Source organism: Lagenorhynchus albirostris, chromosome 15, assembly GCF_949774975.1.
Source record: "Lagenorhynchus albirostris chromosome 15, mLagAlb1.1, whole genome shotgun sequence".
Lineage (NCBI taxonomy): Eukaryota > Metazoa > Chordata > Mammalia > Artiodactyla > Delphinidae > Lagenorhynchus > Lagenorhynchus albirostris.
This window is the reverse complement of record NC_083109.1, coordinates 58,375,560-58,402,431: the sequence shown is the minus strand read 5'-3', so window position 1 is coordinate 58,402,431 and position 26,872 is coordinate 58,375,560. Positions and strand designations below refer to the sequence as shown.

Sequence of the window (26,872 nt, the reverse complement as noted above, 5' to 3'; positions counted from 1 at the left end):
GAATTTTAGAGCATACCATACTCAAAGCTTTTCAGAAACAGAAAACTGAGACCAAACGCAGAGCAAAACACCACTCAGTTAGAAGCTGAGAGCAGAAATTCACATGGACAGATGCAGAAACCTCTCCCTGAGCTCTGTATAGACTCAGATGTACAGAAAAACCGGCAGCACTAAGGGAAGCGGAGCAGTGCACGAGTTCCAGGGTTGGTCAGAGCGGTGTGAACCCCAGCTGAATCCTACATGAGTGGTGGGGCCTCTCTGAGCTTCTGGCTACTTGTTTAAAACATGGAGCAATTCTGGCTTCCTAGAACTAAAGGAAATCAGGGATAGAAAGTTCCTTCAGAGCCTGGCAATGCACTAAGCAAACAACAGTTACCTTCCTTTCCCTGACTATACTAAAAAAAAAAAAAAAAAAAAAAAAAGTCAACTGTGAAAATGAATTCAAAAACTTTCCAAGGGGTCTGCTTTTCTCCATGATCAGGTGTTGGGGAGGGAGGGGGGAAGGATGCTTAACAGGGACATTTCAAACCTTTAAAATGCAACCTACCCAGTAAATAGCTGGAAATAACCTAAATGCCCATCAACAGGGGAGTGATTAGGTAATTATGGTCTGTCCATAAAGTGGGAATCCACGTAGATGTTAAAAAGACTGAGGACTTTTTATATCTAGATAATGCTGATGCGGAAACAGCATCAGGATAAAAAAGCAAGAACAAGAAACAAAGCAGAGTCCCTTTTGGGTAAAGCTTTATGATGGTATAAGCACAACTTTTCCTGGAAAGCTGCATAAGAATATATTAGCATTTCATGTTTGGGGAAAGAAAGAAGGCAGGTGGTACTGTGTGTGCACACCCACAGAAGTGCACTTAACAGTTTTTCATTTCTATACCTTTCTGTTTGGTTTGAAATTTCTAATCATGTATGCATGCTAACTTCTAAAAAAGTTCAACAGGGATCCTTTGGACACTGGAGTTATAGACTTTATTTTCCCCCCTTTTCTTCTATATTTAAAAAGCCTGATTTTTGTTGTTGTTGTTAATACTAACAACATCAAGATCCCATAGTTATCATGGAGAAGCTGATATGGTGTGGCTGGGAAATGTGGGCAGGCATTCCTGATCATTTCTGCTGCTTCTCATCAAGAGCCTTCTGGCTGCTAGCCCCCCAGGAATCTCTGTGTTACACTGGACAACCTCAGATGTTCCAGACGAAAAGCCCCCAGGAGAAGGGCCACCTCGCACCCCGCTGTGCTCTCCCACTAAACCAGGAACCTGGAGCAGGGCAAGCCTTGACAGGCTGCTGAATGGTGGCCTGTATCATAACACATCCAACGTGATGGAGAGAACAAGAAGAAAAGGGAGGGGCGATGAAGAAAGGAGCCTAACATCTCAGGAGGTGTGCTTAGTAGAAGAGCCAGCACAGTGGAATCAACCAGAAGAAATGGGAAAGCTCACTTCAGAGTCAAAAAACAGAAGGCCTTTGGGTTTATCTTCTCATAAAGAAAGCACACCACGCATGCCTCAGAGAAAAGCCTTCTGCAAATAAGGTCTAGGTTTCCCAAAGGCCGCAGGCTCAGGTTTCACCAAGGGCTCACCTCCCAGGGCCCTGGAGTCTGAGCTGCAGGAGGCATGGAGACTCGGGGCGCTCCTTGCTGACTCCAGAGATCCTGCCGGGTACCCGAGTGGGGGATGCAGGAGGGGAGCCTTGGGCTCTGTGGCTGGGACATTCAGGCTGGCTTCTGGGGTCAGAGGCAGCTGAAGGCCAGCAACGCCTTCCGCCAGCCTTCATGCCTCCGACCTCTGGTCCTTGCTTCAAAGTTAAATATCGAAAAGGTGACTCCCCAGGGGTCAGCGATAACTAAGGCCTTTCAGGGGCTGTGGGATCTGAGAACAGGTTCTGCAAGGACAGTGAGAGGGGTCAGGGGCAAGGGGTCAGGAGGAAGGACGGAAACATGCAAGGCCCGGGCATCTGAGTGGAAACGGAGAGGCAGTATCACCAATGCCACAGACATCAAACGGAATGTCCTCCACTAGTTCTTAGTGCAGCCCTTTGAAAGACCCTGACACAGACCGGACCAAGTTGCAATCAATCAGTCGAGGATTCCGTTCACAGTTAAAAAACAAAACTATCAACTTAAAACATGTACATGTACACCATGTTTTCCTGTGTTGATAGATATTTGCATGACGGTACACAGAGCAAGGTCTGGAAGGATACACAAACTGAAAACAGTGGTTCCTTTTGAGGAAGATACTGAGGTTGGGGGAACTTTCACTTTCTACTCTAGTCACTTCTGTATCATTCAGTTGTTTTACCCCAAGAAAGTATTACCAGTGTCATTAAAATGTAAAGAATACCTTTAAAGAATGTACCTAACGCCACTGAATTGTATACTTAAAAATGGTTAATCCATTGTAAACATTACTTGTTATAGGTATTTCACCACAATTTAAAAAAAAACTTTAAAAAAGGCACCTCTGAAAGTCAGAGTGGTGATTAGCTGGTGGGAGGGGGGTGGGGTGCTGGTTACAGACTGAGAAGGAGCTGCATGGGATGCCAGAGATGTTTTCTATCTTGACCTGAATTACAAGCTTTCCCCGCAATCTGAAAGTAGAGCATTCCCATGAAACCTTCTGTAAGCCAGGACGGTGCAAAGCAAGAAGCAATTGCCTTAGGACACATCTTGCTAACAGATATGCAAAATAAACGGTGATAAAGCAGATGCTCACAGACACAGTACAAAGCTACGGGGGTTTGACGCTGAGGTGCTGAGTGTGGTTCCCGGGAAGAAGCTCCCACTGCTTGGGGTGGGCACTGCCTCTGTAACAGCTGCTGCAAAACCAACACTGTACCTTATTTTCACTTTTCACCTTTTTTCGTAAAAGTGAAAATCCTCTTTAGATTTCTTTCAGTCTTTTGCAAAGTGGGCTTTGGTAACAGAGAAGCAGCCTCAAGCAAACTTTGGAAAGTGGGAGACGCCTGCACACATTAATGTAATCATAGGTACAAAGCCATCAAGCAGTACAGCGAAGATTACTGCACTTTTATGCACTTGACTCATGTTATCCCTCGATTTTAAAAAATGTTTGCTAGAGGATTTCCAATAAATTCAGATCATCATTATGCCCTAAATATAAGCTAGGAGCAAATCAGACAACTCGAGAAGCTGGCTTCGCGGCAGTAGCCAGGGGGCTGAGCCCCGACTAAACACCAGGCGCTGGGCTAGGAGCTCACAGACCAGCCAGGAGCTGCAATGTGCTGCTGTGCATCCCACATGGACACCAGGAGACAGAGGACACTGCGGGCACAGAGGAAGAGTGGAGAACTGTGCTAGGACAGGGGTGGGTGGGTGGGGAGCTTTGGAAGCCTTTGTGGCAAAGGAAATGACTGGTCTGAGTCTTGAGTGTTAGCAGGTCACCGGAATACATGGGAGTAGAGGAGAATGGTTTGAAGGCCAGCTCAGAGCTCTGGACAGTCACCTTTATTTCTGTCAAGGCCAGGACCACCTGGAGCTGGTGCACGTGGTGACAGCGGTGGTGCCCTGGGACACAGTGTGCTTGGCCAGCTCCCAGGTAGCAGCAGGGGGTGCTGCTGAGCCAGTCAGGTGGCCTCTCCAGCCAGTTGTTCAAGAAGGAGTTCGTGATGCTCATGGCCTGGGAAAAGAGGTCTGTGGCCCCTGCCTTGGCACATACAACCTGTTGAGTGGGTTTCCTGGTGCCACTCAGTGCTGCAGAGGGAAGGGGAGAAGGCAGCATGGGGACAAGAGGCAGACCACCCAGGGCAGAATCCTGACTGAGAAGAAAAGGAGGGAGAAAGAGACTGGTGGCTGGAAGGGGCAGGTAAGGGAAAGGACAGGTGACATGGCCCGGAATTCTGTCTGGATTTGTGGGAGCTGTCACAATGGTCAAGCTAAGAGAGCTCACCTTCCAGGCTTTCCCAGGCCCTAGTCTGCTCACCTTCAGAGGAAGCAACTAGAATCCTTTTGCTCAAACAGCTTTCTAAGGGACTTGAGAACTAGGAGACAGGTTTTCCTCTATGGAAGAAGGCAGGTCATGATGCTAACAAAAACATGTGCAGCATAAGGGCAGACCTGAGCCCAGATCTCTGACCCACTTGCTGGCCAAGCGAGCAGCGAACCTGACCAAATGAGCCTCAGTTCCCCCATCTGAAAAACAGGGACAATAGCAGCTCCATCACACGCTGCCATGGGGCTGAAGTAAGATGCTGAACACAAAACAGCTGGCATGACGCCTGCCACAAAGAGGCACTCTAGAAATATTTATTCACCTTCGAATATTGCCCTCCCACCCCCACCCCGGCAAATAGATCACTAGGCTGGAAGAGATGGCAGGGGAGGGGGGCTAACTTTTAAAATCCAATCAAACTAGCAACTTACCATTCGCTGGCTTTCTGGTTTGTGAGTGCGTGAGACTCACCTCCCCAAAGTGCTCCTGGGCCCCGGCCCCCCTCCCTGACCTCCAGCCTCTGGCCCTGCAGGGTGTACGGCGCAAAGGAAGGGTGGGATCCACGGGGCGCTGGAGCAGTCGGAGTCCGGCTCGCTGTCCCATGCACCCTGCTTGCTGCTTTCTCCTCTACGGGCCTCAGTTTCCATGTGTATCAAATGGGCCTCACATTGGCACTTCCCCGTAGGGCTCCTGTGAGGTGCCCAGAGGTAGTAACGTGCTTTCTTGTTATTTTTTTCAGGTAATGATAACAACCATGGCTAACACCCAGTGAGCATGTGCAATGTGCCCAGCGCTGCTCTGGGCACTTGACATATACTGACTCACTTTATCCTGCAAACAACAGAAGCGGGAGGGAGCTGCCAAGGGCGAGGGACTTGCCCTAGGTCACTGCTCATGAGAGGCAGTGGTTTGAACCTGGGAAGTGTAGCTTCAGCGCTCCCCACGTGCTCAACCATTCTGCTGCCCCACTCAAGCGTTCACTCCCTCCCACAAGCACCTGCCGAGCCTCCCCATGTGAGCCCAGTCCCCTGAAGGGTGGATGTAAAGGCCCTGCCATACCGGGGTCACACTGCTCGGAGGAGCAGGTAGCCCTGCTTGGGGACAGTCCACACATCACATCACTTACTGGGTGGCCCTCTGACCTGACAGGCATTAGGGACGAGCACAGTGTGTAATTATTTCCCATTTTTGTCTCACATGCACAGAGCTCCAAATGTCACAGGGGTCACAGTGACCCAGGTTTACGTCAACCGTAACCAATGGCACTGCAGCACAAGCTTGGCAACTGGCTTCGCAGGGAAGCAGGGCCGCTAATTGCCGCCAAGCGAGCCTATGCTCATTCCAGAACGAGGTGATCAGCAAGCAAACATCAGACGCAATAAACTCCTGGGTGATGTATGGGTGCGTGTGCTACATGCCAAACCCTGAGTGACACGGGGCTGCTGAGCCAAAGCCCACACACGTGTCCAAAATTCACAACTGCAGCCGCATCAGCGAGGTGACTGGGCCACACAGCTGAGCTTAATGGCGAAAATAAAACCCGTGGCGGGGGAAACATGAAGAGGTAACAGGCCACTTCCATTAACAAGAGGAGCGTGGCTTTCTTCCCCACAATCGGCCAATTATCAGGGAGTGTTGTGGCGGCCAAGGCATAACCCAAAGCAGTGTGCATTTATCTGGAATCGGAGCCCTCTCGGAGCTCAGACGCCTTGCGCTGCACACAGACGGTGCTCAGACTCTGTGGGGACCCGCAGGTCACGTCAAGATGGTGTTGGGACTTCTTAGAAAGCAACCTCGGGGTGCTGCTGGGTCTGTAGGAGACCAGCCTCATCCCCTGTCCTTCCCCCTGGTCATCTTCTCTGTCCCTCTCAACGTCTAGCATTGCCTAGTCTGTCCCTCTGACGCTGCATCTGGCACTCCATCAAGAACTAATGAATGCTTGTAGGATGAATTAATCCCAAGATATTTATGATTGAAGAGGCATGTTCAACGCTCATGCAAAATAAAATACCCTGTACTCTGATTAAACAGTGACAAACCAAGCACTTAGTTGGTATTTCTTTAGAAGGAGTATTTTACATCTTGTCCTCTAAGAAAACATAATGAACTATGAAGTAGTGGTGACTCTCAGTGACCTGAAATGTTCGGTCCAGAACCCCACATCTCACGCTAACCTGGAGACCATCATTGGGGATGGTGGCAGAAGAGCATGAAGTAGAAACAGCCTGGGGACTTGGGGTTGGATGCGTGCAGTCCCGCACAATTGGGGGATGACAGAATGACCCCTTAACCCCTGTTAAGTTAGCGTTGGCTTCCTCATGCAGAGAATGTGATGATGACACTACCTCACTCCGTGGGTTATTAGGAGCCTAAAATGAGCTGGTAAAGGAGGCGAACGAGCGCGCTCCTCGTCTGTAAAGTTTACACGTCCCCCTCCCCCGCTGACCCAGCATGCTGCTTGCCTTCTGGCCCCTCTTCCGATCCCAGACAGCCAGTTCATAACCAGCAAGGTCTCTGGCCCACCATTTTCCGTGCCTTGACCTCCCAACCCTCACCACCACCCCACTCTCATCAAGGTGAGCTCCTCATCCTTCGTCCTCAGATCCGGTGTCACCTCACCTCCCTCACCGTCATCTCCCAAAGCTGTTTTCCATGTCTTCCCAGATGCAAACCTTAGATCTGTGTTGACATGCTTGTTTACCGTCTGTTTCCCCACCAGGATGTCAGGACAGGGACCTCATCTGTCCATCTTGCTTGTCCTGCAGCCCCTGAGGGCAGCACCGCGCCAGCCTGGAATGGGTGGGTGCTCCTGGAATACCGTGGCAGGAGGTGGGGGAGGAGGGAGAGCAAGCACGCCAACCAGTCTGGCATGCGGTCAGTGCCTGACAGAGGGGCGCTGCTCCTGCTAGGGACGGACCACCCACAGTCCAAGTTTCACCCAGAACAATACCGATGGCCCGAATAAAGCCCTTTCAGGTTTCTTTTTTTTTCTTTGCTCATGAAGCTTTCAAGAATCTGCCCCCATACCTGGCTAGAGGTTCCCGGGGCGGGGGGGTCCCCTGAGGTTATGAGCATTGCAGCAAGTGGTCAGCGGGCAGTCAATCTCAGGTCAGCCAGGACTCAGAGCTCACAGGGGCAACCACACTATCCGTCCTCCAGGATGAGAGTTACACCCACCCGCCATGCTGACTTGTCCTAGGTTGGGCAGTGAGTGACCGGAGTGGCCCTATTCATACCCATGTGCGGATCCCCAGCCTCCTGTCAGGTGAAGCACCCCCCCAACCCCCGAGCAAAACCCAGTTTCCTGGATGGAGGACTTTGGCCCTGACCAGGACGGGATTTCCTTGCTCCTTAGAGATACGGTGCTTGCTGTCCCTGTTGAGATTCATTATTTCAAGACAACTGAAGTTGTCTTGCATGACAAACACTGTGGACCCTGAGGTTAGGATGTTCCCACTTCCCCCAGCATAAACTTCTGAGTCCTCCGATGGCCTGAAAGGCGCCACCTGCTTCGGACTCTCATTACCGCCCCCCCCCCCGCCCTGCCCCATCTCATCCCCCACCACGCCTCATCCCCCACCACACTCTGCCTCACCACGTTGCTCTTTGCCGGTCCTGACACACCAGGCACACTCGCCTCAGGGCCTTTGCACTGGCTGTTCTTTCTGGCCCAAATGCTCTTCCCCCCAGATTTCTACATGACTTGCTCCCTCAATTCCTTAAAATCTACGCTCTAATGTCACTTTCCCCGTGAGGCCACCCTATGGAGAAGTGCACCCCTCCCAAGCCTCCTAGCACAGCCCCCCTCCCTCCTCTGCTTCACTATAGCTGCTCTTCCAGAGCTCGTCTCACATCAGAACATGCTCTGCTGTTCATTAATAGTTTTATGGTTCCTGTCTCTCTTCCCACTACGAGAGAAGCTCCTGGAAGTCAGGGGGTCTTTGTTTTGTTCATGGTGTCTCTCTAGTCCTAGAACACTGCCTGGTACACACCCAGTAATTATGTATCGAACAGATGAATAAATAATGCTGTCCCAGCTTCAAGGAACCCAAAGTCTAGTTAAAAAACTCAAATGCCGGGCTTCCCTGGTGGCGCGGTGGTTGAGAATCCGCCTGCCGATGCAGGGGACACGGGTTCGTGCCCCGGTCTGGGAGGATCCCACATGCTGCGGGAGCCATGGCCGCTGGGCCTGCGCATCCGGAGGCTGTGCTCCGAAACGGGAGAGGCCACAACAGTGAGAGGCCCGGTACGCAAAAAACAAAAAAACAAAAAAAAAAACACCTCAAATGCCCAAAGGGGCCTGGCCACTGATAAAAACTCACAAAGCCCCAGGGCACAGACAGCAGAAGTGGTGGGTGCCTCCTTTTCCTGTCCCCACCCTTGATTTTCCTGATTTCAGGCGAGACCTGGAAGAAGCCACCAATGGCTCAATGCAGACTAGGGGAGGTCTCCATTCAGTGACACTGCCTCGCCCCTCCGAGCCACCTCTGAGCGGTCTCCAGCCTGGTGGCTGCCCCAGTCCGTTCTGTGTCATGCTGCTGGGCAGACAGAAAAGCCAGCTCAGGCCTGAGTCACAGAACCTTCTCCGTGCCCACCCCCGCATTACCCACAGTGTTTTGCCCTGTCAGCTCCTCCAGGCTGTAGCCATCCCGAGAATCCCTGGCCCTCCTCTGTTCCCTGGACCAGGACCTGCCCCTCAACCCCGCAGGTCAGTCGCCGGTGGCCCTGGCTACAGGCCATGCCTCTGTGAGCCTCCACGCCGCAGGGCTTCCATCAGCTGTGCAGCCCCCTGCTTCCACACAGGACGAAGGGAGAGGCGACGGTTCCTACGTGGAATGTGCTGCACCCTGGATTCTCTCTGATTCTGTCAAACCCCCTTGGCCTACGAGCCAGCGCTGCCACACACAGGGATCTGCAGGCAGCGGGGGCGCCTGGGAGCTATAACCCCATTGAGGGATAATGGGCTAGACCACAACGGCCCCGCAAAAAGGGAGAATACACACAAGTTCTAGTTCTTCGTGGGAATGCTTGAAGCTGTGCCAGCGAAGGCCCCTGATTTATACAAGTCTATTCTTTCCCTTTGGTGTTCCCGACCAACCCCCTCCCAGAAGCCGATTACGACTTCCAGGAAGAAGAACATGTGTGCTCTGGAACCAGCATTGGTTACCCTGGGGGTCACAGGTAAGGTCAGGGGCACCGAAAGATATGGGGGAACTCTAATCCCAGCCGCAGAGGGCTATTCTGCCCGATGCATTCAATTCTTGGGGGCCTCTGCTGCCGTCTGATTCAAGCCTGGTTTGGAAAGCCTGCCATGCACTGGCAACCCGGGGACCCAAGCCAATGATGAACTCTCTGCTTCTGCAAACACACAAGCCAGAGAAGCCAGGCTGCTACTTCCTTAGCTGCCAGCTCCACACATCACGCCCCAGCAGAATCTTCTGCCAACAGAGGGTCCAGCTCCCAGGAAGGACAGGTGTCACGTAGAGAACCGGTGGCTAACATTTTGAGTGTGCGCTCACCCTTCTGGATCCCCCAAGCATCACCTGGAGACCATCCCAACTGGCTGAACTGGTGCCTATAGAGAGACAGCAGATGTTCTCATTTTGGGACAAACAAGCCTATTCTGCCCCAGAATTCTGTCCCCACTCTGAATTCAGAGCCAGCCAACCACGTAAATGCACGCTGGCTGGCTAAGAATTTGCACTTTCCAGAGTAGAATCTGGGGCCAGCTGAGGTGGAGGCCCAGCTGCACACAGAGGCTCAGCTGCTGGCACTAGACGGCAACGTTCACAACTGGTGCTGTCACCGCTGTCGTCACGGTAGTCGTCATGGCTGCTACACTTGACCCTCTGCGCCCTTGTGTCTGGTCACAGGACACCTCCCTTTGGGGCACACTAAGTGTGCCTCTGTGTTAACCATCCCAAGAAGGGACGTCCCAAGTAGGGGATGCAGGGTCATTCCAAAGCCTCAGAAACTAAGACCTTTCTTTTCTTTTTCTTTCTTTTTTTATTTTTACATCTTTATTGGAGTATAATTGCTTTACAATGGTGTGTTAGTTTCTGCTTTATAACAAAGTGAATCAGTTATACATATACATATGTTCCCATATCTCTTCCCTCTCACGTCTCCCTCCCTCCCACCCTCCTGGCGCACTGAGCTGATCTCCCTGTGCTATGCGAGCTGATCTCCCTGTGCTATGCGAGCTGATTTCCCTGTGCTATGCGGCTGCTTCCCACTAGCTATCTACCTTATGTTTAGTAGTGTATATATGTCCATGCCTCTCTCTCGCTTTGTCACAGCTCACCCTTCCCCCTCCCCATATCCTCAAGTCCGTTCTCTAGTAGGTCTGTGTCTTTATTCCTGTCTTACCCCTAGGTTCTTCATGACATTTTTTTTCCTTAAATTCCGCATATATGTGTTAGCATACGGTATTTGTCTTTCTCTTTCTGACTTACTTCACTCTAAGACCTTTCTGAAGCTAACATCTGCTATTTAGGCCGTGATGTCTGCCAGACTTCGGAATAAGCACATTACGCTGCTGCATTTAATCCTCTCCGAAAACCCACTGTTTTTATTCTAATTGGAGAGGTGAGGACGCTGAGGCCTGGAGAGGTGGACTAGCCTGCCCGGGGACACACCTAGTAAGACGAGGAGCCAGGCAGCCTGGCTGCAGAGTCCATTGCACCAGACAGAATGTGGAACAGCACCAAAAGCAACCCCTCTGCCACTCCCTCCCCACTGTGCCTCTGAGCAGAGAGAAGGTGGCATGTGAGGGTCAGGTTCTAAGAGTCATGAAGAACATCACAAGAGCCCTTGTGACCCCACCGCCAGTTCACCCACTGAGTCATTCGTGCCTGCTGTGAGCCCCCGAGCATCCCCGGCCAGTCCCGGGACAGCACAGGCGACGCAGACGTCTCTAAGACACCGTCTCCTGTCCTCTAGGGGGGCTGGGAAGCCCAGTGAGGGCAGGGGTCGTGTCTTGCCTGGGCACCAGTGCATGTCCACTCAGGGAATGGATGAATGAATGCAAAAACCAAGGAAGCAATTCCACAGAAACCCAGGATGAAAAAAGTCCCTTCAAAAACAAAAAAGTACCTACAGGTAATGATGCATATCCTATAATCTAATCTGTATGTTCATTTTGCAAAAATAATGAGATGTTAGCAGTTTCAGAATGAGTGTTCTCTTACTCTGCTTCCCCCGACAAGAAACACTATTTGCTCTGCATTAAAATTATAGCAAGAATTATCCCTTAGCAGGAACCATATGATTTGAATGCACAGATGAATTTCAATTAGACATTTATCTAACCATGCTGATGTGTTTTCAATTTAACCCTAAATTACAGACTTTTCAAATAACTCTACTCTCCCCTCTGCTTCTCTCTCTTCAATTTTGGTTTGGTTTTGTGAAATGTCTGCTGGTAAAATGAAGCAATACCAGTAACTTATCTACAAATTACGGGAAGGAGAAAGTAGGTTAAAAAAGACCAAGAAACTTAAAACAAGCATTATCAAACCACATCCGAGTTAGGCAGGAAACAATAGGAGACAGTTCTTGCTCAGAGGGAAGGAAGGTAAATCTTACCAGGACTATTGTCAAACAAGTCATAGATGAGATAAACTCTTCCCGAATTTCAACTGCAGTCATCAGAATACACAAACTTCGAATTCGCACCGAGGGAAAGGCAATAACCGGAAGTAGAAGGCTGACACTTTCACTTGGGCTGGCAATTCCTTCCACACTCAAAAGAATCTCCTTTTCAGTTCAGGTGTCCGCCACACAAGCGCCATGCATCTATCACAGCGGAGGCAGGAATTCATCCCAAGGGGAGGCCATTGGGAAAAAGAATAGATCTCCTAGACAATCCCGCCAATTAGAGGGTTCAACTAAAGTGGGTATCCTAAGCTGAGAGGTCACCAGTAACTTCCTGCAATTTGCTTTTGCTCTAATTGCAAATCCTCCATGTATCAATGTCAATATCCTGCTTGTGACACTGTACTAGTGTTTTGCAAGATGTCACCACTGGGGGAAAACTAGGGAAAGGGTAAGGGATCTCTCTGTATTATTTCCTGCAACTGCACGTCAATGAATTGCAATGAAAAAACCCTGCGAACCCAAGCACCCCAACAATCTCTGGGTCCACCTCTTGGAACACCAAGTCTAACTTCGGCAGCGAGGGTCTTATAGGGTCTTATAGATATTCTGCAATGAGCTATTAGCAGTTATCTTGGGCTCTGGAAATCATGTGACAAAACAAAGTCCAAAGGAACCCACTCCATTCCGGTCTGTTATTAACATAAATTTAGTATGAGTTAGCAGCAGGCTGGGTGGGGGCGGACTGGGCAAATCTGACGGCAGACACATGCCTCATCTGATGCGGGCGGCTTCTGAGAAGCTTCCTGCAGGAACATATGCACAACCGGGACCAGATCTTCTGACTGTTCAAGACCATCCTGAAATCTGGACTTTCATGTGAAACTTCCCAAATGTTAAAGTTGGCGATTCATAAAATTTTCTTTCAAACACTGTAAAGACCAAACCAAGCAGCTCTGAGGGCCAGACTGCAGCCTGTCAAGCACTTGATGGGCACTTTAAATCTATCTTCTCCCCACCCTCACCACGGCCCTCCCGAGTGGGACCTACACTCGCTGTTTTCTAAATGGAGTAAAACGACTTGCCCAGGGTGACCCACTGGCTGGAGGGGTCCTCAGCAGCCCTGCCTGGAGGCCCTGCTGATTCTTCTGACTCAACGTTCCATTACTTGCATTCATTCAGCAAAAGCGAGTTTAGGAAAGTTGCAAACAAATATCTCCAGCTGCATCAACACTAAGCCAACTCCACATTCTCTAGCCCATGTGTTGTCACAACATGGACCACTAGGGGAGCCCTTCCTATTCATCACTCGTCACCCCATCACTTCCAGGTTAAATCCTCTCACCAAACACTACTCCTTCCTTTTAGAGCACATGTAAGACTTGAGATAGTACACTTGCTTGTAAGCTTAATCAAAATCTGTCTCTCCTGCTGGACTGTAAAGCTCCAGCGTGACAAGGGCTATCTAGGTTTTGTATATCCCCAGAGACAGCATGATGCCTGAGCCAAAGAAGGGGCTTAATAAATACTTCTTGAATGAAGCAAAGAAGGGATAGGCCAGACAAGAACCATGACAAGGCCCTATTCAATTCAGCTGAACTAACGCCACCACCAATGAGGACAGAAGGTTTCTGGAAACCTTTTCAGAGGCTCTAATGAGCCTTAAAAAGCACAGTGGCCCGGCCAAGACGCTGTACAGGGGAAAACCCAGAAGGGCAGGGACCTCTTCTAATTGTACTCCATGCAGTGCTGGCCCTTCACGCTCCGGGATCACTCTCCAGGATCACTCTCCACCCACTCGCTCAGATATGACCAGAGTCGACTGCCCAAGGGTAAGCCCAGCCCCTTCACCTGCGTGCCGACTGAGAACCGGGCTGCAGAGACAGAGCTCTCATGAAACGGTCTTTGTGTAAACACCTCTCTTTTCAGACGTGTATGTGGAGCCTACGCTGCAGCAGATCCAATGACAGACAAGACGCCTGCTCAGAGCAGGTAAGACCTTTAACGAGAAGGAACCAGGAGCAAGGGCCTTCCAGGCAGTGCGTAGGGTTAAGGGCACAGGTGTAGAGGGAAGAAAGCACAGAGCACACTGGGGAAGAAGCAAGCAGGGCCAGGACTGAGGTAGCCTGGAGCTCAGTGTGTGTGTGTGAACAGGATGGGAGGAGGGAAGGCAGGCAAGACACAGGGCCAAGCAGGGAAAGCCTCGGGAGAAGTCATCACCCTGTTGATCAGGGTTTCCCTTTAGCAGAGCACAAACCACAAACATGCTGTTTAGGCCACAGTTGGTGATAATTTAAAACTTGGGAGTATCTGCCTAAAAATGAAGCTTTCCAGTGTCTCCAGAAACATGAGAAAACCTGGCAATACAGCATCCACGTTCCTGCAGAACAACTGGAGGCTGGGGTGAGCAACGGCTGCTCACAAAGGATATACACACCCTCCAATTTGTCACAGTCCCCACTGCTCCCTACTACCCTCTCATGGGGCCCGTGTCATTCACAGATGCTCCCTGCCCATCCTCTGTAGATGCTGGTGCCTCGGACAAAGTATTCTCTCATTCGGACCCAGTAACAGTGTCTCACAGATACACAACCGAGGCCCCAGAACAGGACAATTCCATGTTCAATAACACACGCTCAGTCACATCCACTCTTAGTACCCGACCCCAGATTCCTCTGGGTATGCATGTCAAGACTGATTAGGTTCCCTGAATCCCAGACCAGCTTATGCATCATCAGTGCTGTAATAAGCAGGATGTTGGTTTCTGGTTTTAAAGAAACACACATTAACAAAATGAGCAATGGCTTTTTATCAGGGTCTCAAAACAGTCCCCCACTAATGACTTACACAGCTTCTCTGAACATCCTGTTCGGGCTTAGTGTACGTCTCAGACAGATCGCCATTCAGAATGACTTCAGCTAATGAGTTCACCAGGGGTGCGTGATGTATAATTAGGAAGACCTGGTGAGGGAGAAAAGAAATGGGATGCACATTAAAGTGTGCAGACTTTCAACCTCTTCCTTCCTTGATCTGAAACAACAAGGCTGGGCTACATGAGTCTCAGCAGCAATCCTGGTGGTGCAAAACCCGAAGAATGGGTCACATTGGGGAGAAACCAGTTATACCCTTCTCCTTCTAGGGTTGGGCCCTCCTTCTTTCAGACTGTTACCTATTTGGCTGGCTGTTCTTCGGCGGAAGGAAGTGCATCAAAGCGAGACTGTCCCTCAGGCCGGCTGCAGCCAAATCTGGCTGAGGTGGAGCAACGTGAGAAGGGAGTGCCAAACCCACACCCTCCTTCCTCTCCACAGGCATTTCAGTGTCAAATCCAATTAGGATAAGACTAGGAGGCACCAGTCCAGCACTTCGGTTACATGGAAGAAGGGGCTGGCGAGCCCTGCTCCAATCGAGGACTTGGCAGAGGATGTCTATGCGGAGATCCCATCCTGGAATGAGCTCTGACCCTTGCGGTGGGTTTGAGTGCACTAGAATTCCAGGGCAGCACTGGGAGGTGTGGAAGCCATGGGGAGGAAAAGCCGCACAAGCCAGAGACAGACCAAGTTGTGCCAGGAGGCAACATCAGAAGGTGCTGGGCTGTCTGGGATGGCCCGGCCACCCCACCCTGCTGCCCAGCGTTCAGAGGAATGGCTTGAGTAATCAGGGTACCAAAACCGCCTTGCAAAGCTGGCTCAGACACACCTGCTGGTTTCTTTTAAAATGTAAAGGCAACACGGTACCACAGTGCAGTGTGGGATGTGCCGACCATCTGTATATCAGAGGGTGTGTGCGCCCATTTGTATTTGCTTATATATACAGGGAACAGGGTCTCGAATCTTCGGCACTACTGTCAGGCGATACATCTTTGCTGTGGGGGGCTGTCCAGGGCACTGGAGGATATTTGGCAGCATCTCTGGCCTCTACCCACTAGATGCCAGCCGCAGCCCCTCCCCCAGGCGTAACAACCAGAAATATCTTCGGACACTGCCAGACGTCCCCCAGGGTGGGGCGAAATCGCCACCAGTTGAGAATCCTGGCAGAGTTCTCCCCGTCTCTGGAAGGACCCGGGAAGACCCTGTAACTATAGCTGTCTCTGGGGAGAGAAATCAGGAGACTGAACAAAAGTAGAAAGGCAGCTTGGTTTTCACCTGTTTGAACTTTATAACTTAAAAACAAAATTATTAAAAAAAATATTGTAAAAAAAAAAGGAAAGGCGTAAACTAAAACACTGGCTGCCTCTGGGGAGCGGGACTGGGTGTGTGGGGGACAGAGGTAAGAGGGAGATTTTTCCCTACATGTTATTTTGTACTGTTTGAGTAGGGTGAATATATTGTTCAAAAAAATAAATACAATTCAGATTAAAGGTACAGGCAGAATAGACAAATGTGATACCTATCTAAAAACAACAAAAAAAGCACACCTGTTTTTAAAACACCAAAGAAACGCTACCATAGACAATATGACCAAATGGGTTAGCCCATGTCCAGGGCTGTGGCAGGCATTCAAGCATGGGTGACTATGATGATGACGAAGGAATTCAGTCCACAAACATTCAGCGAGCACCTGCTAAGGCCGGTGTGGACACACATGGTGTTCGTTCCCTCCTGGGCTCTGGACGGAGAAAAGCCTGGGGAGGGCCGGTCACTGCAAGGTACGTGGAAGCGTGTGTGGGCCAGACTCGAAAGGCTGGGCCAGCCTGTCCGAGTCACGCTCTTGTCCCCAGTGGTGGTTTAGTTTCGGCTGGACAGCATCCTCGTCACACCAAATTAACATCGTTAATGTGAATTTTCTTGGTTTAGTAGCGATGTTTGTAAAATAATTTGTAAGGATGTTCTGATATAGAGTTTAATTAAGGACCGGGATTTATACCCAATTTGAGGTTTTCACACATTCGGGCAACGTGATGATAAAGCTCCACGGAAATGCAGGGGAGCGAGAGCCCTTTACTCAGGCTGAGGAACGCCAATGACAATGCTTTCTGTGAGAGACTGAAACAAGTAATTAGGTGCCTGAGCTGCTGGTCCTTCACGAGGAAAGCAGGAGAAAACGGGTTCTCGGAGAAAAAGTGTGTCCTGACCCCCGTGCTCCTCGGGGTGCACCAGCAGCTGAAGGGTCCTGGGGGCCTTGCCATGGGATTCCTGTGGCTCAGCATCTGGCCTGCTTGGGTCCTGCCAGACTCCCAGAATCCCAAGCAGGAGAAGCTGGCGGATTTGTAATGAGGCGGCGGAAATTGCTGCCAGGAGGGGCGGGGCTTGCACGGAGCTCCATCGCACAGAGGGGCATTCAGGAGTCGGCGTGCAGCTCTGAGCAAACAGAGCCCCCAGAACAAGACTCCGGGAGCAACGTGAGCTGGCCACATGCGGATCCTGGTTGGCCCGGCCACTGAGAAGAGGCCAACAGGAGACAGACCCGCCTCAAACTCAAAACGGCCCAGGGACCAAGTGAGAAGGACATGCTCTCAGCAAAGCAAATAAATACCTGGGCCACTGCAAAAGTGGGAACAGAGCTCTGGTCAAACGTCTGGCTACTTGACAGTCTAATGAGATGGCCTGAGAGTCTGGACTGCTTGTAATAAAAATATTTTTAAAGTTATATAACTGGGTCACCATGGAGTTTTTCCCTTCTTGTAAATATTATATAATTACGAGAAGGAAACACACTTGTTTAAGAGGGGGAGGCAGACAAATTGGCTCAAGACACAAATCTGGGTGCTAAGCCTGCTACAAGACACTTTCCATAAGGTAATCTGGGAACTAGAACCATGACAAAAGCCTTTAAAAACAGCCTCATTAGAAGCTTGTTAAGCCCCGGTTGCTGTGTGTGTACACACACTGGGTCCTGCAGTTTGGGGCTTATTTCAACATGGCTGAGAACAGGGGCCACCCAGCCCACATTTCCAGGGTATTTAGAATACTCCTTGCTTGTTTTGGAAACCTCAGGCCCCACAGTAGAAACCAGCTACATATTTGTCAGGTCTGATTTATTTCTCCTTAAATTTCCAAGTACTCCCACGAAGAAGATACATAGCCCCTCTACTCAGTGTCGTTACTTTACTTCAAGATGGGGGACACAGAGAGGGAAGATGGGGCAATGTGGCCTGGGAAATTTCTGAAAGGCAGCAGCACTCCAAGGACCCCCAGTGTGCTGGAGACACAGGTGAACCATCAGACGTACCTGGGACAGAAGGTAGAGAGAAACCGGCAGGCTGATTTTCGGTCGTTCTCCTCCCTGGTGAAGGTTGGGGGAAAGAGACAGAGAAACCTGGGTTACACATGTGAGCAGCACAAAATCCATGAAGCCAGAAGCCATCTGTCTGAAGGAGCAGCGCCCAGCACCCCGACTTCCTCCAAGACCCTAAGATTCTTCTTTCCTGGTGGCAAAGTCCACCCTGCAAAATAAGCTCACAACCTAATCCTATCCGATACCATTTGCAAGGCCGCTATTCTTCCACCTGAGAAATCTTTCACCGTGAGTCACGGATTAGAGGCTGGACCCGAGAGAAGAACTAGCTCCTTAAATTACCAAGAATGTTAATTTCCCCCAGCTTGGGCACCGAGAGCCGGAAGCCCGGCAGGAGAGGCCCCAGGGGGCCTGTTCTCAGGAGAGGGGCAGGGAGAAGTTGGGGCACTCTGGTCTCCGAGAAGCCCCTCATTTGTACTGGGCTTCAACAAGCTCCATCTCCTACCAACCCCGTGAGGATCTTCAAGACCCCCGTTTTGCTCAGGCAGGTTGACTGCCTCATCCAATGTCACAGAATGAGGAAAGGGAAGAGGCAGAGTTTAAACCCACGCCTGAAAACTCCAATTCCCATGCTTTCTCTCTGCCTCCCAGAGCTGCAGCTGGCAGATCTCGTTAGGGTTGCAATTTTCTTTTATTCACTTATTTTTAACAAGAAGCACCATGTTCCATCTCCAAAAAGAAAGCTATACCTCCTTGGGACACATCTGCAGAGGCCGAAGCCCCTGCAGAGTAACCAGTTGGCTCTGTCCCGCCTCCTGCCAAGGCCTCTGCCCCTTAACTCTTAGAGGTACTGGCCGAAGGTCTCCCCTCCTTGAAGTGGCATTTCTCACGGGGGCACCGAGAGCCACCAGCTCAGAATCACTTGCGGGGCAGGTTCCTGGTCCACTCCAGACCCACTGAGCCAGCATCCCTGAGAGGAGTGAGAGGGCATCCGAGGATGTGCACTTGAACAGGCTCTATCCCCACAAGGGCTTCGAGCCGTAACTGTGGACAATCACTGCCCCGGGATCTTTTCCTAGGTGCGCTCCATCCCCTCCTGTCCATTCTGTGCAAGTGTTGTGGCTGGCCGGATCTTCTCCAAATCAATTACCTCTGGCAACTATCCGAAAAAGTTACCAGGGATGAGAACACCTCAAGAGAAGGATGCATAGAAACCAAAAGCCTGAATCTGTAGAGGTTTCCTGTTTCCTTCTGATGTCAGTAATCTTTTCTCATTCATTTACAGTCCACACACACACACACACACACACACATATACTCTGTCTCTCTCTCCCTCTCCTTCCACCCCCTCTCAGGAAATAAGAGGAAAGGAAAGGGAAGCCAGCGTGCTTTGAAAAGAATCTCCCTCAGGCTCAAAGGCTTGGTCCCTTGCAAAGCCCCGTCCTATTGGGGTGACTGCTCTTCCCCTCCTACAGACGACCCTCAGCCCGGCCCACCTTGTCCTGGTTCTCCAGCGAGTACACGTAGAGCGGCAGGAAGAGCCTGTTGAGCAGGTGGTCTGTGAGCACGTCGTTGAGGAACTCGCAGTTAATGATCAGGATGTCATTGAGATAGTGCAGGTGGTCCAGATGCTCAGCCACCAGGTCACTCAGCTTCCCCCGATTCCGATGCCTGCCGGGAGAAATGCCCATCTCAGCCCGGACGCCAAAGCTCAGAGCCTAGAACCAATGGCCTGAGACTGAGGTCGCAGGTGGCACTTTATTCACAAACGAATACCTGAGCCAGTCCCGAGAGACACCCATCCTGGCCCGACCAGTGGATTTCAGAAAGAGAGGATGGACAGGTCTGCTTCATTCGATCTTAGGGGACTCATGGGGTCCCCCCCACTTTCCAGGGGCCTCAGTACAACTCACCCCACCATCACCACAACAGCCCAAAACCAAAGCGGTAAACAAAGCAAAACCCAATGAAGCTCTTAGCAGCCATTTCAAGCAAGAGCAGCCACTAGTCCAAGCGGCAAGATCCCTTGGCTCCCAAGATAAGCAGCATCAATGGAACAACAAATCCGCGATAATTAAAATGCTCCAGAGGAGTTCTGAAGAGAGAAGCAGGTCTCAGCAGCCGCGTCCGACCCACAGGCCCCGTCTGTATGGCGGGCACAGCACAAGGACGTGACACCCCACCCCAAGCCCAGGAGGCCCTGCCTGCTTCCAGTGAAGAGTGGATCGGTCTCTGCCAAGGACGAAGCCTTGAAACACCGATGGGGCACTTTCACCTCCCCCTAAGTGTTGTCGGTTGCAAAGAGCAATCTAGCTACCATAAGACCTTTTATTTTTATTATGATTATTATGCAAGTAATAGATGGTCATTGTAGAAGACAGACGAAGAAAATAAAAGCAAAAAGAAATCAAAGTCTCCTAGTCCCACCACTAACAGATAATATTACGTTATTTCCACGTCCCTATAGTCACATCTAAAAGGCAGGTGTTACATGTCTATCCATCTAATCACATATGCTTTAAAAAAAAAAATTTTGCTTCTTTTACATAATTTTGGATAATTATTCCTTATTATGCTTTAATAAGATGTTTAGTAAATATTTATAGCAAATACACATTGTAAAGCCTAATACTATAATGAGCACCCATGAATCTACCTCCCATGAGACCCAGAACATTTATTTATACAATGTTTTGCAACCCCTCCCCCGCACTTAATAAGATACTGTGTTCATTTTCCTCCAGCAGGATCATTAATGCACTTCACTTTTTAAACCTTTAGTTTAAAAAATATCTAAGTAATACATGCAGATGGATTTAAAAATCGAATAGTACTGATGAGCTGATAATAAAACACAGCTGCTCCTGGCCTCGCCTCCCCAACCCCTGCCCACTCTCCAGAGGAAGCGGTTTTCAACTCTTTTAGGTGTTTCTGTGGATAGTTCCTCCTGTATTTCTATAAAATCGACAAGGACCTCTATTTTGCGACTGAGCCATTTTAGATGTTACATAATGACCTCCTTTCATTGTGTTCCCTCCACCCGTCCCCACCCGGCAGTCATCAGCAACTGGTGTTGACATTATAATCATTCACTGCAGAGCCCCAGGGAGGACCAGGAGTTCACTTCCTTCCTCGTATAACTTTCTGTTCTTTCTGGAGTTGTGTCTCGTTATGCCTCATATCCATGACTATCCATATCTATATGGGTCCTTATCCTCCCAAATGCCCCATCAGATCTGCCATCCACCTCACCTTGCTTCTTTCCCAATATGGAAGCTAATATTTTCTCTCTCTCTAGCCCTCTGCCCCCAGGAGACCTCCTTCCTGAGTCTCTTCATCGTCCTGACCCCATCTAGGTGTGCCTCTTACTAGATCTGTGCGAAGCTGTCACCCTGGGGCAGTGGTTCTCAACTGATACAATTTTTCCTTAAGGGAGACGTCTGGCAGTGTCTGGAAACATTTTTGGTCTTTACAGTTGGAAAGGGGGTGCTACTGGCATCTAGTGGGTGGAGGCCAGGGATGCTGCTAAACACCCTACAACGCATAGGACAGCCCCACACAAAGCATTCCCTAGTTCGAAAGATCAATAGCGCAGAGTCTGAGAAATCCTGTTCTGGAACTTATATTCATCACCAACTTAATTTTTTTTTTAACAGATTTACTGAAATATAATTCACATACCAAAAACGTCACCCAAAGTACACAATTCAATGTGTTTTAGTATATTCATTTCCCCCGCACACCCCTCCTCCAGCCCTAGGAAACCACTAATCTACTGTTTCTATGGATTTGCCTATTCTGGGCATTTCATATAAGTGGAATCATACACTAGGTTGTCCCTTGCATCCTTTCACTGAGCATAATGCTTTCAAGGTTCATCCATGGTATATGTGTCAGTACTTCATTCCTTTTTATCGCCAAATACTATTCCACTGCATGCAAATACCATATTTTGTTCATCCATTTACCAGTGGCAGATCATCTTCATCTTTTTACCAGCTGCCTAGCACCCCATCTATGGATGTACTGGATTCACTTACCCTATTCCCCTCTGGGAGGTATCTGAGTTGTTTCCAACTTCCTACTGTTATGCAAAGTGGAATGATGGGCAGAACCTTTCAGAGTATGGAAGTCCATATTCCGCGAACACATAGGTGGGTAAATTTTGTTCTAGTGTTTATTTTTTCTCTACAAAAACGGAATTCTCCCCTAAGCACCCTGTCTACCTAACAGGCACCCTGGGGGATCACTTACTCCTCATCCGTCTGCACACAGTTGTCAAGTTCGATCACATGGCTCCCGATGAACCAGACCAAATTGGAGAAGTAAGGGACAGCAGTTTTATCTCTGATATAGTGCAGCATGGCCTGGTTATCCACTGAGAAAATCCACAAAAGAAGAGGGGAAAAAAAAAAGTCAAGCTACCAAATATAACTTGGGGGATATTAACAACAACAACAAAACCACAATAAAAAGCCCTCTACTATAATCTGAATCTTTTCTGTCTTTCCTGGAAATACTTTAAAATGGTTACCTTATGCAGAAAACTATACTCATCAAGGTAGTTCTTACGTTATTTTTATAATTAATAAAATTAATTAATAAAGGTAGACATTAATAGTGCTTTAGGGGCTTCCCTGGTGGCGCAGTGGTTGAGAGTCCGCCTGCCGATGCAGGGGACACAGGTTCGTGCCCCGGTCCGGGAAGATCCCACATGCCGCAGAGCGGCTGGGCCCGTGAGCCATGGCCACTGAGCCTGCACGTCCGGAGCCTGTGCTCCGCAGCGGGAGAGGCTACAACAGTGAGAGGCCCGCGTACCACAAAAAAAAAAGAAAAAAAATAGTGCTTTAGGAAGCCTACTTATCAGCAGTGCATTTAGCTAGACTACAATGAAAACTACACCATTCTCAAGCAAGTTTCCTGTATTTGCATGTAAGGATAAGTTAAGAAAGCAGAAAACCAGAAGTTATTAACTTACATGACACTGGAATAAGGAACACGGGAATCGTCATTGAAGGAAAGGCAAAAAACAGACAACAGTTAACAGGGTTAGGAACTGGGAGGGTGAGACAGCTGCTCAGAGGGGCAGAGAGCTAGGGCAGGAGGCGTCTAGACAGAAAGACGCAGGTTAGAAGAGAACAGAGAGAGCAGAGAGCAGGAGGCGGCCAGACTGGGGGTCAGACCAGGTCGCAAACTCAGAAGCCCACAGGCTGGCCAACAATAACTTGGTGAGCGAAGCCAGCCGGCCCAGTGGGTGAATGGGGCAGCACAGGCCTTGACCCCAAAGGGGGAAGCTGCTTCTCCGCGTCAGCTCACCACTGCCCTGCAGGACTGTGGGCCCAAACAGCCACATCTACATTTTCAAGTCAGAAATCCAGACTGTTACCCAACCTCTCCCAAGTTTTAAATACTGACAACTATATTTTTTTTTCAAAAAATATCTAAGCCAATGAAAACCTGTCTGAGAGCTGGATTTGGCCCTCAGGTCCTCAGTTTGCGACCCCCGGATGGGCCCCTCTAGGCTCTTCAAAGGCTCTCCAATTTAAGGCAACCCCAGAACCAGGCTGGAGTGAGTCCCCGAGGAGCTCCCGCCCCCTCCCAATTAGGAGTCATCTCAATTAATAACATCATAACTCATGAAGGTCAAAACATTGGTCCCTGAGAAAATGGGATCCCAGCTCTAGGGTGGTGACTACACGGGAAATAACCCTGGTGTTAGGCAGAGAGGCCGTAGCCTTGGAGGGCAATTCCAGTCGGGAAACTCGGGTCCAGCCAGCCTTTGTGCTAGTGCAGGCGGGGAGCCACGGAAGGGCTTTCTCCTGGAGGCAATGATTTGGGCATTAAGTACTTCTTGGGAGAAAGGAGGAATTTGTTGTTGGGCTTTGTAGCCGGTTGAGAATGCAATACTGCCCCCTGCTGTTTGCGACAAGAAATGCTCTCATACATTATTTAAAGATAACATACCCCCTGGCTATACTGAAGTGTATTTTACAGGCCAAAGGCAAGAATTTAACTCTCGCATTTCAAAGACAGCTTTGCCTTACCTAATTATCACATGGCCGATCCGAGTCCCACATGTGCCTCTCTTAGGACATGCATGACTTCTGTGTATCAGCAACGAGTTGGGCTTTAAAATGCAGAAGGTGGTGGCACACAAATTTATGTAAGGGGGTAGCTAAATGTTCAGTGATGACAACCTTTCATGAGACAGGCAGCCCCAGCTACAATAAATGAGCTCTGTTACCACCAGGGAATTGTTTGTATGGACTCAGGAGAGCAAGCACTAGCAGTCAAGTTAGAAACCCGATGAGGCATGAGCTCATAAGGAACCTTACCTTTGTAGACGTTTAAAGTTATGGTTCTTACAGCAATTCTAACCATACTTTCGGGGTGATTGAAAAATTTGATGGCTTCTGTGTACAGGGCGAAGTCATTAGTGTGCTAAAACACAAGAAGTACCGAAAATGAGTTACAGACACATAAGACAGGCTGGCCCCTATCCCAGCTTTCTGAATCCTATCAGAGACTTCAGTAAAAGACAAAAAAAAAAAAAAAAAAAAAAGTACCCACGTGACCCTTAAGCCAGTGGTTCATTCCCAATGGGGAATGTGGGGAGGGTTGGGAAGGTGAGACCGTGGAAGAAACAGAAGCGGGTCCAGGAAATGCCAAGCCTGGGTTCATGATCTTTCCTACCACTTCTTAGCTGTGTGATGTAATATTTCTAAGCCTCCGATTCTTCATCTATAAAATGAGGATAATAATTCCTACTTTATGGTTGCTGGGATTAAATGAGACTATTTCAGGTACAGTGATTACCCTGGCACCTGATACCTAAGGAACACTCAGTAGTAATGCTAGTTGTTATTATTAGATGCCGCTTCTACTAATAAAAGGCAAATGCAAAGTCTGACTACATTCAGAATCTATAATATATATTTCCCTATTTGGAAACACTAAAAGTGTAAACATTATCATGGAAAAGGAGGGTCTCGGGAATCTTCTGCCATTAAAAAGGGGTCAGCAGAACAGATCAAAACAGTTCAGAACCAAAGAACTCCACTGATGGAGCCCTAAGGAAAAGGCACACAGGATCCGGGCTACAGCACGCTGCGGCGCACTCTGCTGCCCTCTTCTGGCCAGTCTTCCACATGGCTCCGGATCAGACTGGAGGGCACCCCCAGGCAGTGAGAGGCGGGGAAGAGGGAACCCATGACCTTCAGCGAGGTGACACCTGTCTAATGAAGGCAACGGCACTTTGAGCACTAGAAGCAGATGTGCACGTAACAGGTGGTAGCTACTGCACTGGTCCACAGAAAAGGAAACTAAGTCCACCTCAAAAATCAGCCTCCTACCACTCCTCTGGTGATCAGCAGGATACTCTTCCAGAAGCATCACTCGGGCCCCAGAATCCCCACATTCTGCCCTCCCCACTAGGTGCACAGAAGCCCAGTTGCACCCGAGTGGGGGAACAATCTGGCTCCCTCTCTGGTCTGAACTTTGCAGGTGGGTTTTCTTCCACCCGGGAGAGCCTCTGGGAGAACGCGAACAGCACACCTCTGGTCTCTGGACACGTTTAGTGAGCACCAACTGTGTGCCAGGCACTGGGCCGCACAATGTCCATCTTCCAAAGTGCCCCACACTTTGTGACTGGCAGCTAGTACTTCTCCCCTCTGAGGCCAGCTCTCGCCACTACGAATCTAGACAAAGGAAGTCAAGGTGCAGGCTGCTGCTGCCACATCCCGTGGAGACAGCTAGAGGAGTTTTGCCCAAACTCAGAGGAAATGTTTGGGACTATGGTCTGACTTCAAATACAGGCTGTGCAGCATGTGTGACCACCGATCAGAAGACACCTGCCATGCAGACAGCACGTGGCCTCCAAGATGGCCCAATGACCCTCTCCTCCTGAAGTCACAACTTGTGCGTCCTCTCACGCTAAGTCAGGGCTGGCCTGTGCGGCCTAAAGATACAGTGGAAGTGATGGCATGTGGCTTCCAAGGCCGAGTCCTGAAAGGCATTACAGTTTGCCTTGGTCTCTTAGGATCGTTTGTTCTATGGGAAGCCAGCTGCCGTGCTATGAGGACACTCAAGCAGACCCTGGAGGAGCCTGTGTAACCAAGGCCTGCCGCCGATGGCCAGCACCAAATGGTCAGCCATGTGAGCAAGCCACCTTGGAAGCAGATCCCCCGACCCTAACCCAGCCTTCAGATGACTGCAGCCTCGGAGAGACTGAGCCAGAACTGCCCTGCCAGCCCACTCCCCAACGTCAGACACACTGTGAGAGAAATGTGACAGAACTCTGACCTGCAAGACAGGAAAGGAAGTCTGCTGGGAGGCTTCTGGGAAAGAAGTTTTTTGGAAAGTTAGAAGGGGGCACAAGAAGGGATGTGATCTCATCAGGCTTTTCGGCAGTGGCATGTAAGTACGTGATGTTTGGAGCTCCTGCAGCCATCCTGAGACCATGAGGGGTTGAGCCTCAAGACAGATGCCAACTGTATGGTCAGCAGAGTAGGAAGATGGAAAAGCTTGGGTCACTGATGAAGTGGTCGAGCCACAGGATGAGCCAGCCCCAAGACAGCCAGCATCTGTACCTTTTGGAATGTGAGATAAATTGACCTGATTGTTCAAGCTCCTCTTCATTGTGAGAACAACAGTTATTTATTTATTTAAATTGTTAGTGATTCTCTCAAGGAATACCAGGGATTTTAGCTTATAAGGAATGGCAATGGGTACAGTTTTAGGGAGCCAGGTATATACTAGTTGCTTTGAAGACATCAGCTTATTTAATTCAACCCCTGGAAAACCCTCCAAGGTAGAAACTAACATCCCCATTTCTCAGATGAGGAAACTGAGGTTCAGAGGACTGGGACTTCTCTAAGGTCACACAGCAGGGAAGTGGCAAAGCTGGGCCTGACTGGAGTTCCTGTTTTGCCAACAGAGGAACACGACCCCAAGTTAATTTCTGGGCACTTCTCCCTACCAAGAGTATCATGCTCTCAGGTAGTGCAAATTGCATTTTACATTAAAAACGGAAAAGGTAGCTTGTTAAATAAAAAAGAAATTTAAAGCATGCCAAGGTCAAACAGTGTTGCTATGAAAATGAGGAAACAGTGAATGCATAAGTGCTTTGTAAACAGAGG

General features: G+C 49.6%; 1 protein-coding gene across 7 annotated transcripts in view; it reads right to left on the bottom strand.

Moving 5' to 3' along the window:
- The window catches only part of CLEC16A (C-type lectin domain containing 16A), a 205,077-nt gene that overhangs the window by 157,761 nt on the left and 20,444 nt on the right, over positions 1 to 26,872 (bottom strand). For all 7 annotated transcript variants that reach the window (XM_060122711.1, XM_060122715.1, XM_060122712.1 and 4 more), the window contains exons 5-9: positions 24,071 to 24,176; positions 21,990 to 22,113; positions 19,232 to 19,406; positions 17,730 to 17,783; positions 14,409 to 14,522 (exon numbers count right to left, since the gene is read on the bottom strand). In XM_060122711.1, the coding sequence (XP_059978694.1) occupies positions 14,409 to 14,522; positions 17,730 to 17,783; positions 19,232 to 19,406; positions 21,990 to 22,113; positions 24,071 to 24,176 (573 nt within the window). The remainder of the gene's footprint in view (positions 1 to 14,408; positions 14,523 to 17,729; positions 17,784 to 19,231; positions 19,407 to 21,989; positions 22,114 to 24,070; positions 24,177 to 26,872) is intronic.